Source organism: Panthera onca, chromosome C1, assembly GCF_046562875.1.
Source record: "Panthera onca isolate mPanOnc1 chromosome C1, mPanOnc1 haplotype 2, whole genome shotgun sequence".
NCBI classification, from domain to species: Eukaryota; Metazoa; Chordata; class Mammalia; order Carnivora; family Felidae; genus Panthera; species Panthera onca.
In genome coordinates this window covers 116712440-116727621 of record NC_138346.1, presented here as the reverse complement: position 1 = coordinate 116727621, position 15182 = coordinate 116712440, and the positions used below count along the sequence as shown (strand labels likewise).

The window sequence follows — 15182 nt, the reverse complement described above, 5'->3', positions numbered from 1 at the left end:
AATAAACAGAACCCTCCCTCCAAGCATGAAGACCTGTGCTTCCTTTCCTCGAGGCAAGATAACTCTTTGGAATAAGAAGAGTAAGAATGGAGACTTTTCTTAGACCATTGCCCTGAGTATTTGCCCGCTTCCATTCTGCTACCCAGCTGACAGTGCCAAGTCTAAGAAAAGAGCCTTACAGGGGCTCCTGGGCGGTTCAGTTAGTTAACCGTCTGCCTTTGGCTCAGGTCATGATATCTCTCTCTCAAAAATAAATAAATAAACAATTTTTAAAAAAGAGAGAAAGAGACAGAGCCTTAACTTCAGGATGTTTGATGCCAGAAGTTGGCATTTCTTTTTTTTTTTTTTTAATGTTTATTTTTGAGAGAGAGAGTGCAAGCAGGGAAGGGGCAGAGAGAGAGGGAGACACAGAATCCAAAGCAGGCTCCAGGCTCTGAGCTGTCAGCACAGAGCCTGACGCGGGGCTGGAACCCACGAACCGCAAGATCATGACCTGAGCCCAAGTCAGACGCTTAACCAACTGAGCCACCCAGGCGCCCCTGGTATTTATTGAGGATGAAAGACTTAAATTTTTATTTAAGATTTACAGACCTGATCACATTATTAGTGGCCTTTCATTTTTACCCTTTAAAAAACAGCATTTTAGTTAAAGTCTCATGTGCTTTTGATGCCCTCTCCTCCACAGATTGAAATGCCCTAGTCAAATGTCCCAGTTACTCTACAAAAGACGAGGCGCTGCTTTTAGGCGAACAACTTTTTGGATGACAGTTTTTGCCCAGTAAACTTGCAGGCAGCAACTCACAAATCCTCACTGGTGAGAGCTCCTTTCTTCCTCCCTCAAGTGGACTGGCTTATAAAACAGTCAACCAAAGCCTGGGTGGCTCAGTCCATTAAGCATCCGACTTCAGCTCAGGTCATGATCTAATGGTTCGTGAGTTTGATCCCCACATTAGGTTCCTGTCTGACAGTGCAGACCTTGCTTGGGACACTCTCTCTCTCTCTCTCTCTGCCCCTACCCACACTTTCTCTCTCCCTCTCTCTCAAAATAAATGAACTTAAAAAAAAAAGTCAACTGAAGAATGAAAACTGGCAGTTGTATCTTATCCATGGTGATGCTGTTAGTGGGGTAACCCCATCACAGGTCCTCCCAGTATCTTACCTCCAAAAAGAGAAATTAACGTATTTTTGTGGTTTATGTGTATGGCAGTGTCAAGCTCACTGAAGACACAGCGCTATGAAAATGTGCAAAAGAGCCCATAAGTTCTCACTCTGAGATTTCTCAATTAAGAACTGGTCTTTGGAAACAGTCCTAAGTCATAGATCCCAATAGATCCCAATTCAGGTGCCATGAGGATCACCTGGTGGGAGAGAAGTCAGTTGGAGAATAGGCCCCGGAAGAGTATGGCACAGGGGAAGAGGCGTGCGTAATAGGACCAGGGGAGACAAAACTGTGGGAAGGCAGGGGCAGGATAACATGAGGCAGTACAGCAGTGCAGGTTAGTGGCGGGGGGAGAAGCCCAGAGATTTATGTAACATCTTAAGGAGCAAATAGGCAAGAAAGGTTCTCCAGCCCACATGCATCTGTTCTGGAATCTGAAAATTACTTTGGAGGGTTTTGATTTCCGAGCACTCCCTCTGCCTGATGTTCCACAAGGCTCCAGCACCTGCCTGATGCCACACACAAGGACCCCACTACCGTGCATAGAGAAGACACTCAAATATTTGTTGACTAAAAGGAGGGGAAAGAAGGAAGATGGGGCAAGTCATGAATTACATGTTTCCCATACACCAGAATCTATTTAAACTCTGAATTCAGACTGCTCTGATCTATCTGGCCAGCAAGCCCTCAAAAGATCATGCAGGCTAGTACGCTGGGACATTTTGCTTCCTCATTATGAAGACACCCCTGGATTTTCTTATTCTTGAGAAATACAGATGGTGGGAAGGGGAGAGGGGCTGTGTGTGTATATGGTGTGGTGTGTGTGTGTACAAAGCCTAAACGGTAGGCTGGAGTCTGAAAACCTGGATTCTAATCCATTTAGCCAGTAACGTGCTGGGTAAACTTGGGCAAGCCGATTGATTCGCCGAGCAGTTTACTCATTTTCCAAGTGGGAATAATATTTATTCTACATACCTCACAAGGTGGCACTAAAGATTTAAAGAAATGATGTACAAGAGCATTTTGCAAGGATAAATTTCTTTATCAGACTAAAATAGAGGAATTAATTAGTATGGTAAATGAAAAGAGGTTAAGAGGAATATTGTTGGATTAGGAGGAAAGGAGGGTGCCAGAAAAAGAGAGAAGCCCCTGTTCATTTGACAGATGCCAGAAAAAGCTGAGCCCACCCCATTCCTCAAACCACAAAATTGGCCAATACTTCCTTTTATCTGGAGACATCTCCAGAAAAAAGAGTTCTTCCTTTTCCCTGCTCCTGTGTGCCGGGGATTAGTATTCATTTAGTGGTTATTGCGTGTCTACCATACGCCAGGAGATGTGTCTGCTTGCTGTTATTCAATAATTGACCCTAGAGGGCAACACTTGCATATTTTCATAGGACTTTCACAGGTCACCTCTGATAGTCCCCTTTGCTTGTTGATGGAAGTGGTGGTTCATCCCTCACCTTTTAATACATGGAGGCACAGAGGCCTAAAGAAATTCAGTCACGACCTAAGGCCACAAAGTGGTGATGATGAAACTAGTGCCCAAACCTGGGTCTCCTGACTCGCCTCCTCCCCTTAAATATGTATGGGGTGGGGGGGCGAGTGGGGAGGAATGAAGTTACTAAGATGTTGGTCTGTAAGCTCTGAAGCAGATCTGGTGTAGGAGGCATCAGCAGCCATTCCCCCAGTCATCAGAGCATCTTCTGGGCATTGAGCCCTTCCCTCCACTGGACTCTGATGGGATGTTTACATGTCAGTGCGGCGGGAAGAGATACCCAGGGTCGTAGGAAGTTTAAGCCTCCCCCGGAGCTTACATTTAAAGCCACATGATATTCTGGACAATGGCTTTGGAGACAGAGAAATCTCCTCCTGCCAGGAATTAGCATGTGTGTCTGCACATCCCTGAGCCATCCTGAGTCTCACTTTTCTCTGTGTGCAATGGAGATCATTCTATCCACTTCATCCTTAGGCTCAAAGAAGGCCCGAGGCTTTGTAAACGGGCAGAATTGTGCATTAGTATTAATTCCACTCTCAACGCGTCCCCCTACACATCGACACCCCCATGCTCCCGGAACGTAAAACTTTTCCCCAACGTCTGACCTACCCAGGCCACTATCTCTGCCACCTAAGGATCGTGAATTCCAGATGCCAGTTCCCGCTCTTGTTTTTGTTTTCTGTTTGGGAGGGAGCCAATCTCGATTTGGGTTATCTCGGTCTTCCTAAACCTCTCCCTATTATCCGCTCCGGCTGCCTCCGCGGTCTGTCCGGGCAGGTCCGGCGGGGTGGGGGGTGCGGGTGGGGGTCTCCCGGGCCCCACCTCTCGCTCGGGCCGCAGGTGCGAGCGTGGGTCCCGCGCCCCCCCTTCCCCGGGGAGCCGCTCTCCGGCTGGGTTTGGGTCCGTCTTCTTCACCCTCAGCGAGTCAGAAACAAAGGAGGGGGGGTGGGGGAGCGCACCATCTCCGGCTCCGCGATTCGCCCTTTATTCTGAACTCGCAACGTCAGCGGGCCGGCGGATGGAACGGCAGGGCGCGGGCCGGGCCGGGGAGCAGGCGGCGGGGGCGCGCGGGGGCCCGGGCCGCGTGGGCGCCGGGATGGAGGGCGCCGGGGGGCGGGGAGCGGGCGTGCGTGTGTGTGCGAGTGCGAGGGAGGCCGGCCTCTAGTGTAACCGGAGCTACAAAGAAGGGGAGCGTCCGGGAGAGGGAGGGCGGAGCGGCGGCGGCGCCGGGGGCAGCTCCGCCAGCCGCCCCTTCCCCCGCGCCCGCGCCCACCCGGAACGATGAAGAAGAACAATTCCGCCAAGAGGGTGAGTGCGCCCGCGCCCGCCACCCACCGCCCCGAGGGCCCCAGCCCCGCCGCCCCGGGGGCTTCCGTGCGGGGACTCGGCTCGGGGGCGCGGACTTGACTCACTTTCCTCCCGCCGCCCCCCCCCCCACGGCGCCCCCTCCCCCGGGCTCCCGGCCGCCGCCTGCGTGTGCTCTGTGGCGGCGAGGAGACAATGAGAGAGAAAATGAAACGCCGTTTCTCCCGGCGTGGCGGGGCCCGAGGCTGCAGGCGGGGGCGGGGGGCCCGGCGGCGATCCCGAGGCTGCCCTCCACCCAGGCTGGGCCCTGGCCCCCCGCTCTCGCACTTGGAGTTGTTTATCTGGGGGACGAGGGAGGGCGGCCGTGGGGGAGAGAGTTGCCCCGAGCGCAGACCTGCCGAGAAGTGGGGAGCGAACGTTGGGCTCCCTGAGTCCAGCCTGGGGAGGGGGTGGGGGGAGGGGGCGGTCGCGGGAAAGAAGGGGCGAGGGGAGCCGAGGGGGGTCGCGAGGGACGGAACGAGAGGAGGGAAAAGCGATAGCCCCCTAACCGGACGGTTCTGCTCTTGCCCGGGGGCAGGGGCCTCAGGATGGAAACCATCCGTCCGCACCTCCGGAGAAGGTCGGCTGGGTCCGGAAATTCTGCGGGAAAGGGATTTTCAGGGAGATTTGGAAAAACCGCTATGTGGTGCTGAAGGGGGACCAGCTGTACATCTCTGAGAAGGAGGTAGGTGCCCTTTACCACCTCTGTCCCCGTTTTCTCATATTCCCCGTTTTGTCCCTCCACAGGGGACTTCCCTACTCCGTCCTCCCCCTGCCCTCAACCCCCATTTTGTTCCAAAAGCAAGTTCAGCAATTCGGTTGGTCTCTACCCCCATCAGATCTGCAGAGAGAGGTCACCCCTTCCCTAGAAGACCCGGGTTGGAATTCGAAGTTGAGTGTGCATCTTATTTAATGAATTTTCTTTGCAAACACCTTTCTGGCAATGACAATAACCCCTCTCGCAAGAGGTCCCAAAAGTTCTAAGTGTCCTCTGTTGCCCCGTACCCCGTCCTGGCAGCTGGCTGAAGGTAGGATTTTTTTTTCTTTGCTACTGCTGCTGAAAAACTCTATTCAGCTTCTCCTCCACCCCTTCCTGTCCCCCCCAACCCTAAGCCAGCTAGCCTCCTCTTTTCCTGTCTCTAGAAGGAAGGTCTACGCAGGTCATCTCACCAGTGCAGCTGTCCCAATCACAGAAAACATGCACAGCCCTGGGTCATCCTCACATGACCTCAGGTAGAGTATCTGTGAGTGTAGTTGTTTCTGTTGAAGCCAAGGTTACTAGCCAGTATGCTTCCTAATCCATTTAAAGAAAAAAAAAGGCAAGGAACGTATTCTCCACCATTCCCAACTTCCCCCATTTGTATCAGAAAGGAGACAAATGGAGTCACGAACTCTTGTAAGTCTCTGCAGAGTTAAAATGAAGCCCACAGTCCACATTCGGAACCTGAGCCCAGATCATTGAATCCAGACTCTTTTTTATCTCTATAATTCGAGAGACCCGTACCACTTGAGAAACTGAGTTGCCCCTCCGTGAGTTAGAAGTCATTCCAGCCCCTACCTTCTGAGACTGTGTCAGCATAGCCTGGGAGACTGTCCCCTGCGCCCCTGGTAGGATGGGCCCCTCTTCCCCCAATCCCGTGTTCCCTAACCCCCGGAGGCTCCTGGGAGTCCACCCTGAGTTCTAACCTCTTCTGCTTTCTGCAGACTATATTTAGGTAAATAAATCCTTTTATGGTATTGAAACAGCCACACGCGCAGTCCTAGAGAAAGTATTCATCCGAACAGAACATCTACCTAGGCAAGTAGGGAAGAACAAAGCTGTGTCAGGGCCAGAGAGAGACATCCCCTTCAGGGTGTTTCAGCCTTACTGTTTACACTAAGCCAGGAACTTGGTGATGGAGGGAGGTGAGAGAAGAATTTGATTGCAGGATTTATTTGTAAGGGCCACTTCTACCCAATCCCAAATCCTATAGAAGGTTTTTCCATAATTGGCTGGCTTTCCAGTTTAAAAAATAATACTAAGAAGCAAGTGTCAAAGTGTATCTCCTGTCTTCCTCAAACTTCATAATGGCAGGAAACTCTGGTGAGCAGTCAGAGAGAACTTCCTACACGTCAGAGGGGAACCATGAGAACAGTGAAAGGGGTAGAAGAAAGAAGACATTTTTTTTTCTTGTTTATGTTCGTCCCAAGAACAGAGTCTGGGGGGCAAAAGAGCATACTTGTTTCTTGTGTGTGGAGGAAGGAGTACGGAGACAGGGGGAAGGATGGAATGACCTCAGCCTCCCATGCCTGGTGTCCTGTGAGTCAGGAGCATCTGACTGGTCACGGGGCCCACTGCTCCTGCTGAGAAAGGCACAGGAGAAGTGGGAACCAGCCTACTGTCACCTCTCTTCTTGGGAGCCCGTCCGTGCCACAACGGGCCTGGGCTGAGGGTGAAGCTGACCCAGGATTCTAGGCTCTATTCTGTCCACTTCCCATAAGCTCCGGAGCTAAGAGATTCAAGATCTGTGTTTGAAATGCAAAGTATAATGTTTGTAACCTATGTGTTAGTGCAAAAATATTCTTAACCCTCTCCTCTTGATTTTTCAGTGGTCTTTTTTTTTTCGTTACTTATCATAAAGGCAGGATCTCCCACAACTGCCTGCACCAAGGAAATCCTTCTGTATTTGTTATTAATCATTTTCCTCATTCTCAAAGGGCACCTTATGATCATGGGGTTGATGTAGAGCAACAGGAACTAGATCTTCGGGAGATCTCATGGTAGAGGAGACTGGGTTCAGGGCATCTGTTTTGGCAAGGGAAAATCCCTTTCTGCAGGCTCCGGGGAAAAGAAAGGTTCACTCTGGAAGATGGGAAATTATAAATGAGGCTTTGGGAACTTGACGGAGGAAAAACCGTACAGCAGAGAACAAGGGCCTTGGAGTTACCCATCTTCCCTGGGAACCCCTGCCCTGTCAGGGCCCGACCCCTGTCACTGTCCCCTGCTTCCTGGAGCTCCTTGTCAGCCGTGTTCCTGCCCTTCCCTTCTCCCCTTCCTGTAAGGGAAACAGAACAAGTAACTCTCCTTCCCTGGTTGCATATACACACCCAGCACTTTCCTCTCCAGGGCTTCTGGTCTCTGCTGATAGCCTCCAATCTGAGGAGGGAGGGCAGGTGACCTGATGCATCACCCTGCCTCCCTGCCCCGTGTTTCTGGGAATTGTTCTCGGATCCCCTTGCTGACATCTTCCTCACTTCCATCCACAATCCTCCCAGGTCTCTGGTCACTTCCCGGCCCAAAGCCAGGGAGCCCTGGGAAAGGGACAGCCCTGTGCCAGGGCAAACAGACAGATATACGAGCAGTCATTGACCCAAATGAGGCTGTGCAATTAGCCCCCCTCCTCTGCATCAGCCGCTGGGCCTGCAGCAAGTCTTAAAACAGACTTTGGGGCTCCTGGGTGGGTCAGTCAGTTAAGTGTCCCAACTCTTGATTTTAGCTCAGGCCATGATCTCACGATTCATAAGTTTGAGGCCCAAGTCGGGCTCCCGTGCTGGCAGCTCAGGGCCTGCGTTGAAAATCTCTCTCTCCCTCTCTCTCTCTGCCCCTCCCCTTCTCACTTGCTGTCTCTCAAAATAAATAAACATTTTTTTTAATAATGAAAAAATAAAACAGACCTTGGCAGAAATGTTACTGGAATTTGTGGCACTCTGCAAAGGCTAGTTGGGTCAGAGGATATGGATAGGATTGTGGTCTCTGATTAGACCTTCCGCAAGAGAGTTCAGAGCCAAATGCTGGCTACAGCTGCTAAGGGTAGAACCAAGGTGCCAGATAGATACCACATGCAGGAAAGGCTACGTTTAGACACAAGAACTGCCCGGCAGTAAGGGGCTTAGGCTCTCAAATTGGAACAATGGCAAGAAGTAGCAGAATACAAGTCTGAAATTTTGTCCTCCAGGGACAGTATAAGTGCATCTTTGTCTAGAGAGAGGTAGAGGATTGTTTTTTAATGTCTTACTTACTTAATTTGAGAGAGAGAGAGAGAGTGTGTGTGCACATAAGCAGAGGAAAGGGGCAGAGAGAGAGGGAGACAGAGAATCAGAAGCAGGCCCCAGGCTCCGAGCTGGCAGCACAGAGCTCAGCAACTATGAGATCATGACCTGAGCCGACATCAGACGCTTAACCGACTGAGCCACCCAGGTGCCCAGAGGTGGATGATTTAAATGGCTTTTGAGGCCTGCAGGGGCTAGGTTGGGTTGCCAGAGTACCTTGGAGGGAAGAAGGAGGGTTAACTACAGGTGTATTTTTCAGCATGTCTGAACAAACTGAACACAGGGGAACGCTGTTTCTGTGGTGCTGAAGCTCCTGAAAGGAATGAGGTGGATGACTCTAGAATAGTGTAGATCTGAGGAGGGAGTCAGGTCAGGTACTAAAGCAGCAGTGCAAATGTTTAATAAGATGGGGGCGCCCAGAGGCGGCCTTTGCCTCCAGACATGCCCTGATGCCGGCCCTGCTGGTCTCTCCTCCCTCTGGATGATCAGCATCCACGTCTATCCAGGTCTTGCTTTCTTCAGGATGATAGGATTAACCTACTAGCCGTCTAAGCCGTGTCTTGAAGGACAAAACAGGGTCAGAGTGACATCGTGGGGCTCCGGAAACAAGTAGCTTAGCTGAAGAGAGTGCCGATAAGGGGTTTAAACGGAAGCCCGCCTGAGGAGTCAGGGCAAGGCCTGCTAGCGGGCCTTGGGTAGGACAGCCCCCCTGTCCTGTCATCCCTCCCTTCTCCTCAGGCTTCTGCTTCCCAAGTTAGGGCTAAACTAACACTCTGGGGGAGGCACCAAGTAATTTTCTCCTCAGCACCTCCCCTCTAACCCTCCCCTAGGTAAAAGATGAGAAAAATATTCAAGAGGTATTTGACCTGAGTGACTATGAGAAGTGCGAAGAGCTCCGGAAATCCAAGAGCAGGAGCAAGAAAAATCATAGCAAGTTTACTCTTGCCCACTCCAAGCAGCCTGGCAACACGGTATGTCCCGTATGTTCCGCCCCGGGAACCTCAGCCCGCTTGTGTGTAGGGGGCAGGGGAGAAACCCTTCCCTCTGCGGGTTCTCCCTCTCCACTCCAGGTTCAGAGGCTGGACTTGCTCTCCTGCCAACTTTTGTTATTTAACCCCAGAATATCCTGGCCATTTCCTTCCCTCCGGGCAAGCCAGCCTTTAAACTGTCCGACCACAAAGATCATATCTCTCTCTCCTCTCATTCTCTCTCTCTCTCTTTCTCTCTCACACAGACACACACACGCATGCATGCACACACGCACACGCATACATCTCTTGGGAGAAAATCACTTTTCCCTGTACCCTGATGGGTGGTTGAAGTTCTGAATCTAGTTTCTCTTGTCTGAGGGACCTCAGGGAAGTTCCTGTCACATTCTGTTTACTCAGACCTTTAAAGATCTTTACTTTGGTACATGTCCTTTACCGAACCTCCTCTCATTCTCTCCAGCACCATATTAGTATCCATTACCCTTCTTAACTCTTCCCTGGTCATTTCTAAAGCAACCTCTAAGCTGTGGCCCCTTCTAGGAAGAAAGGCTGGTTTCCTTAGGTTATGGATGACTCCAGAAGCAGAAGGCCTCTCCTTCTAGGAGCTGGGTCTGAGGGAACGAGACAGTAACTTCTTCACTGTCATAGTGAGGCACCAACCGCAAAGCCCTGGCTGAACCACGAATGTCTCCCCCACAGGCTCCCAGCCTCATCTTCCTGGCAGTTAGTCCAGAAGAGAAGGAATTGTGGATCAATGCCCTCAACTCTGCTATCACCCGAGCCAAGAACCGTATCTTGGATGAGGTCAGGGGGCTCATCCGGAGGGGAGGAACACCGGCGCAGAGGCAGTAATTGTGACTCACTAAAGGGGGAGATTACAGGGCGGCCCCCCCTTACATGCTTCCCCCCACCAGCTACACTTCTTTAGCTCCCTTTAAAAACCCCATTCTCCTACCTTCTAAGTCCCTCTGCCACAACGCCTCTTTCCCTGCTTTGTGATGCATGGGGCCAGCCCCAGAGGCCCCGCATGTGCGGTAAATGCCTTGCCCTTGGATCTTCTCAGAAGCAGTTAATGGGGTGGGTTTATTTCCCAGTCCAGGCAGGTGCAGGCCTCAGGGGCTGCTGGGTCAGGACAGAGTCTCTGAAGAGCACCCATGACTCACAGTGCATCTCTTCAGGTCACCGTCGAGGAAGACAGCTATCTCGCCCACCCCACTCGAGACAGGGCAAAAATCCAACACTCCCGCCGCCCCCCAACGCGGGGACACCTAATGGCCGTGGTACGTAAGATTGTAAGAAAGTAAAAGTTGTGGAAGGGCCGGTTCCACATCTATGTCAGACATGATGGTACCTGAGACCGCCCACCAGAGGCATTTGTGGTACCAAGGTCAAAGGCTGGGGCAGTCCCTCTACCCGTCCCCCTGCCTGATTCCTCCATATCAAAAATATTTAGCACCTTATGAGTTCAAAAGTCCTTGCCCTCATTTCATCCTTTGTGGGGAAATGAGATATACCCACAAGGAAAGTGAAGGAGTAGAAGAGGTGAATGCTGTTCCAGGGAATGTAAGCGACCCCGCAGCGGCTGGCTATTCTGGCCGGTGACAGCATTAAGCACTGCAGTCGTCTCCAGGAGGAAGGCTCACTGTGAACCACTGTAACACACAAAGTGTGGTTCCTTTCCCTGTCCGAGCCTTCGGTCTCTAGGGAGAGAGCCAGCCGGGTACAGTAGAACCGGGCAGAACTGGGTTGGGGCCTAGCTTTGCGCTTTGCTCTCTCTGTGTGATTCCCTGAAGCTGCACGTCACTGCCCTTAAAGCAGGACGGTTAATCGTGCCCGCCTTGAAGGGTCGCTGTGAGGAAGGATTGAAGCAATTTATGTATCAATCCACATGAGGTACCGAACACCCCTGTCAGTTTTTTATTACAGTATTCTGGAAATAGAACAAGTTTTGTTTTAAGGCAAGGGGCTCAGGGTTGTCAGGAGCAGAAGCGGTTGAGGTGTGTGGCTCTGAGGGTACAGGTGGAGGAGGACAGTTACTTGCTGTGTGGAGTATCCTGAGTGTGTCAGACCCAGTTCGATGCTTAGAGTCCACTAGACAGAGGAGAAAGACACTCTTCAGGAAACTCATAGTAAAGCGGAGAATTGGGGAAACCAACAGAAGCTACTTTAGATCACAGAAAAATGAGAGAAAGGTTCAAACCACCATCAAAGGAGTAAGAAAAAGTAAAAAAGCCCAAGGGCTTGGTGAGGATGGCGTGCTTCTCATTCAGGGAAGGCACGTCGAGGAGGGAAGTGACCAGTTTGCGTCTCTCTCCCAGTCAGTCCCGAAGGGCCCACTGCTGGCAATTCTTCCCCTTCATTCCCGCCCTCTCCCCTCCAGGCTTCCACCTCTACCTCGGATGGGATGCTGACCTTGGACCTGATCCAGGAGGAAGACCCTTCTCCCGAGGAACCCACCTCTTGTGCCGAGAGCTTCCGGGTTGACCTGGACAAGTCTGTGGCCCCGCTGGCAGGCAGCCGGCGGAGAGCAGACTCTGACCGTATCCAGCCCTCCTCAGACCGAGCAAGCGGCCTGCCCCGAGCTTGGGACAAGCCAGACAGAGGGGCCACCTACACCCCCCAGGCACCCAAGAAGTTGACCCCCACGGAGAAAGGCCGCTGCGCTTCCTTGGAGGAGATCCTGTCTCAGCGGGACGCCGCCCCCGCCCACAGCCCCCAGCTGCGGGCCGAGGACCCCCCAGCCTTCATTCCATCCCTTCCGGGGCAGCTGTCCCGGATCCAGGACCTGGTAGCCAGGAAACTGGAGAAGACTCAGGAGCTGCTGGCAGAGGTTCAGGGACTGGGAGATGGAAAGCGAAAGGCCAAGGACCCCCCTCGGTCCCCTCCCGATTCGGAGTCCGAGCAGAGGCTGCTGGAGACCGAGCGGCTGCTTGGAGAGGCCTCGTCCAATTGGAGCCAGGCGAAGAGGGTGCTGCAGGAGGTCAGGGAGCTGAGGGACCTGTACAGACAGATGGACCTTCAGGCCCCCAGCCCCCACCTCACACCAGGCACTCAGCACAGTCAGTACCGCAAGAGCCTGATGTAAAGGCAGGGGGACGGTGGCCGGGACTTGGGGGGTGCACAGACTCATCTCCGAGTGTTGCAGGATAAAGCTTTTTTATTTACCTCAGTTGAAAAAAAGAAACTCATTGCGCATGCTGATGCCCAGTCCTCTTCCCACCCTCTTTCCCTTCCCTGTCCCTGTCTCTCGGACACCTAAATTGCCTCAGGGTTGAGGAGGTGACCCCTACAGCAATGCTAAAAAGCTTTCACCTAGAGGAGAGATAGAGGGGGATACGGGCATAGTCTGGCCATCCACACACACCACCCCTCTGAGGCATGGCGGGGAATGCCTGCTCCCGAGGACATGTGTAAGCTCCTGAGTTTGGGGGAAGGGTTTTTCTCCTATGTCCCATTCCCAGTTTTCTATCAGAGGGTGGCATGTCAGCTACCCAGCTCTAACCCTAGGGACAGGGAAGCCATTGCCACCTGTGTGTGCACACAGAAGTGACATCTGCCCCAGCCCTGATCAGGGTGTGTGGGATCCCACCAGACACCAGCTTCTTGCCTCATAGCCTCTGAATGACACTGAGCTGTCTGGATCTCTTGCCGGGTTTCTCCTTTTAATCTCCCACAGCCTTCCCACTACTGACTCAAAGATCCAATGCTGGGCAGATGGCATTGGTTTGGCCCTTTGGTGAGGGGGGCCCAGTGCGGGGGAACTAGGGACAGCTGACCCCACAGAAGAACCCCACTAAGAATGAAACTGATTTGCAATGCGAGCTGGGCAGGATTGAGGGGAAAACCAAAAGCATGCCCGTGTTCCTCTTTTTGGCCAAGCTAGGGCTTCTGTAGCCTCTCCCTCTCTTTCCTCAAACCTGTCTTCCAACACTCATCAAGCCCCAACTTCGGCAAAACATCTTTATGCTCATGCCACCACCCTCCTGGCCAGGCCCCCCTGCATTCTTAATGGTAGATTCCACACGCTCCTTGTATTTTGTTTGCTTCTTTCCTTTGAAGTCCCTAAGATCAAGTCAGCAACAGTGACCGGGTCCAGAGAAGACTTGGGAAGGCAAGAGTGGTTTTTGACAAGGGGACAGAGCTTCATGAATCAAGTAGAGGGGTTAGAAACCACTTTGAAGTATATGTGCCCCTTGCTAGCCCCTCTTCCCTACATCTCCTCTGGCTTCCAAGACCTAGAGCCTCTCTGGGGGTGAGAAGGAAGACGGGGTAACACCGGGACAGACTGTCGGTCTTGGCGATGAGTCTGCCCCGTTGGGACATTCAGGAAAATGGGGTAGGAAGGAGAAAAGGAGAGTCCTCTGGGTGGAACACAGACGCTTCAATTCCCATTCTTCTGCTCTGGGATTTGTTCCTCCTGTATCATGTATGTATGATCTCCTCCTGTATCAGTATGATGGGGGACTGTCTCCAAGTTAAATGGTCTCTGTGGAAGAGAAGTTCTTGCTCTTAGCCCTGCACCATGTGATCCTGAAGATTTTCCCTAGATCTAGCCTGTACATCTCTCAACCAGTCTCTTCCCTGAGGAATGTGTATCCTACTTGAGTGAGGGACAGTGCACCAGAGCACCACCTGAATGTCGTCCCCAAGATCTCCTGGGGTAGCATGGGAGGAAATCAGTCTGCAGACCTGCCTTCCTCCAAACAGGCCTTCCTCTCCTAAACTCAGCAGATCTACCCATTGTCAAATCAGGAAAATTTACTTTCTTTGTGTAGGTCCCACCTTTGTATTAATTTTATCTTACCAGTATTTTTCCTCTTTTTCTTCCTTATTGCTCCCTCACAATGAAGAAAAAGACAAGAGCGAGAAGGACATGTATATCCCAACATGCCAATTACCTGTGGCTCCCAGGGGGGCTAGAGCACAGAGGGGGACACTGGGAGGAGAATGACAGGTGAGGAGAGCAGAAAAGAAAGATCAGGGCCCCCAGGAGACTAAGAGCCAGACACTGGGCTCCTGCTGTCTCCAGGCCACAAGGTAGTAAAATCAAGCCCAGCTTTGGAACCAGACAGATCTGGGGTTCCAATTCTGACTTTTCAGTCATGATGCCCTGGGCAAGGCATTCAACTTTCTGAGGGTCAGTTTCCTCATCTGCAAAATGGAGAGTTATTGTGGGCCAGGCAAAGACCGTACATTACGTGGAAAATGCCTGTAGGCCAATGAAAGGCTACTGGCCCTGAGCAAATGGCCACTGTGGCTGCAGCTGCTGCTATTAGTGAAACGACTCCTCGGGCTATGCACACGAGGGCTAGATGACAGTTGGAACGAGGCCTGGGGCATGGGGTGGATCACTGTCACTTTGTTCTAGTAAATCAGCTGAGTCCACACACGGTGCCCACACCCTTTCTTCAAGGGGGGAGTGCCAGGGACTGTGTAAGGCTGGAGATAAGAGGGGGAAAGCTAGACCTCCTGTCTTCAGGGACTGCAGAGATTGGCATCAAGCTGGCCTTCCCATTAGAAACCCAGCTTAAAGCACACCCTGAAAGTGGGCACTAGCAAGGTCTCTTAACCCAGAGCAAGCACAGGCAGAAGGACAGGAGGACAACAGCTGGGACCCTAGCTCCCCCTCTCCCAGGACCTCTCTCCCCTCATTCATTCCGTCATCCCAACTTCTTTGCCTGCCGAATTGCTCCCATTCCCTCCCAATTGCTGGGTTCTGGGGTAACCGGGTAGACAGAGTAGGGGATGTGAGCCAACTTGCTCATTACACGGTCGCCAACAGACATTCTCCAGGATGTGTATTTCTTGTTCCTCCCTTTCTCTCCTCCATCAAGTGTGCTACATCTTTTCTTGCACAAATGAACTGGAAAAGGGAGAATCTTTTGGGATGTCCTAGGATGGGGCGGTGAGGAAATCCAGGACACCGAGTCGAAGCTGAGTAAGGAGTAAAGACAGGTGAAGAACAAAATGCCATTTCATATTTCAGTGACATTCTCCTCAACTCTGCCTGTTCTTCTCCATTCACCTAAGTAGGGATTTGGGGAACAGGAGGAAAACGTCTGAGGTGTCCACCTGAAGAGTTGATGGGTTCCTGTGCATGCTCTTTCGCATAGCTATAGGATGTTTAGGGTGAGAAGAAAAGGAGACAACCCCATGAGTTTCTC

The 15182-nt window shown here is 52.0% G+C and overlaps 1 protein-coding gene and 1 long non-coding RNA gene across 4 annotated transcripts in view; one reads left to right on the top strand and one right to left on the bottom strand.

Annotated features, from left to right (window-relative positions):
• The first annotated feature begins 3435 nt into the window (after positions 1-3435).
• PLEKHO1 (pleckstrin homology domain containing O1) lies at positions 3436-12187 on the top strand. Of its 3 annotated transcripts, XM_060622516.3 has the most exons (6): positions 3436-3964; positions 4539-4685; positions 8860-9000; positions 9718-9822; positions 10197-10298; positions 11399-12187. In XM_060622516.3, the coding sequence occupies exons 1-6, from the start codon at positions 3938-3940 to the stop codon at positions 12101-12103; spliced, it is 1227 nt and encodes a 408-aa protein (XP_060478499.1). In that variant the 5' UTR covers positions 3436-3937; the 3' UTR covers positions 12104-12187. The 3 variants fall into 3 exon arrangements, with proteins under 3 accessions (XP_060478499.1, XP_078307599.1, XP_078307598.1); XM_078451473.1 differs by lacking the exons at positions 3436-3964; positions 4539-4685; positions 8860-9000 and having other exon boundaries at positions 9719-9822; positions 10118-10298; XM_078451472.1 differs by lacking the exons at positions 3436-3964; positions 4539-4685; positions 8860-9000 and having other exon boundaries at positions 9722-9822; positions 10113-10298.
• A 1125-nt stretch (positions 12188-13312) lies between these two features.
• LOC132671582 (uncharacterized) overlaps positions 13313-15182 on the bottom strand; it is a 38140-nt gene continuing 36270 nt past the window's right edge. The window contains exon 4 of the long non-coding RNA XR_009607166.3: positions 13313-13504. This is a non-coding gene — a long non-coding RNA (uncharacterized LOC132671582). The remainder of the gene's footprint in view (positions 13505-15182) is intronic.

Coding starts and splice junctions, on each gene's coding strand:
- PLEKHO1 (XM_060622516.3), top strand. CDS start 3,938: ATGAAGAAGAACAATTCCGCCAAGAGG. Junction 9,001..9,717: donor CCAAGCAGCCTGGCAACACG/GTATGTCCCGTA, acceptor TCTCCCCCACAG/GCTCCCAGCCTCATCTTCCT. Junction 9,823..10,196: donor AGAACCGTATCTTGGATGAG/GTCAGGGGGCTC, acceptor GCATCTCTTCAG/GTCACCGTCGAGGAAGACAG.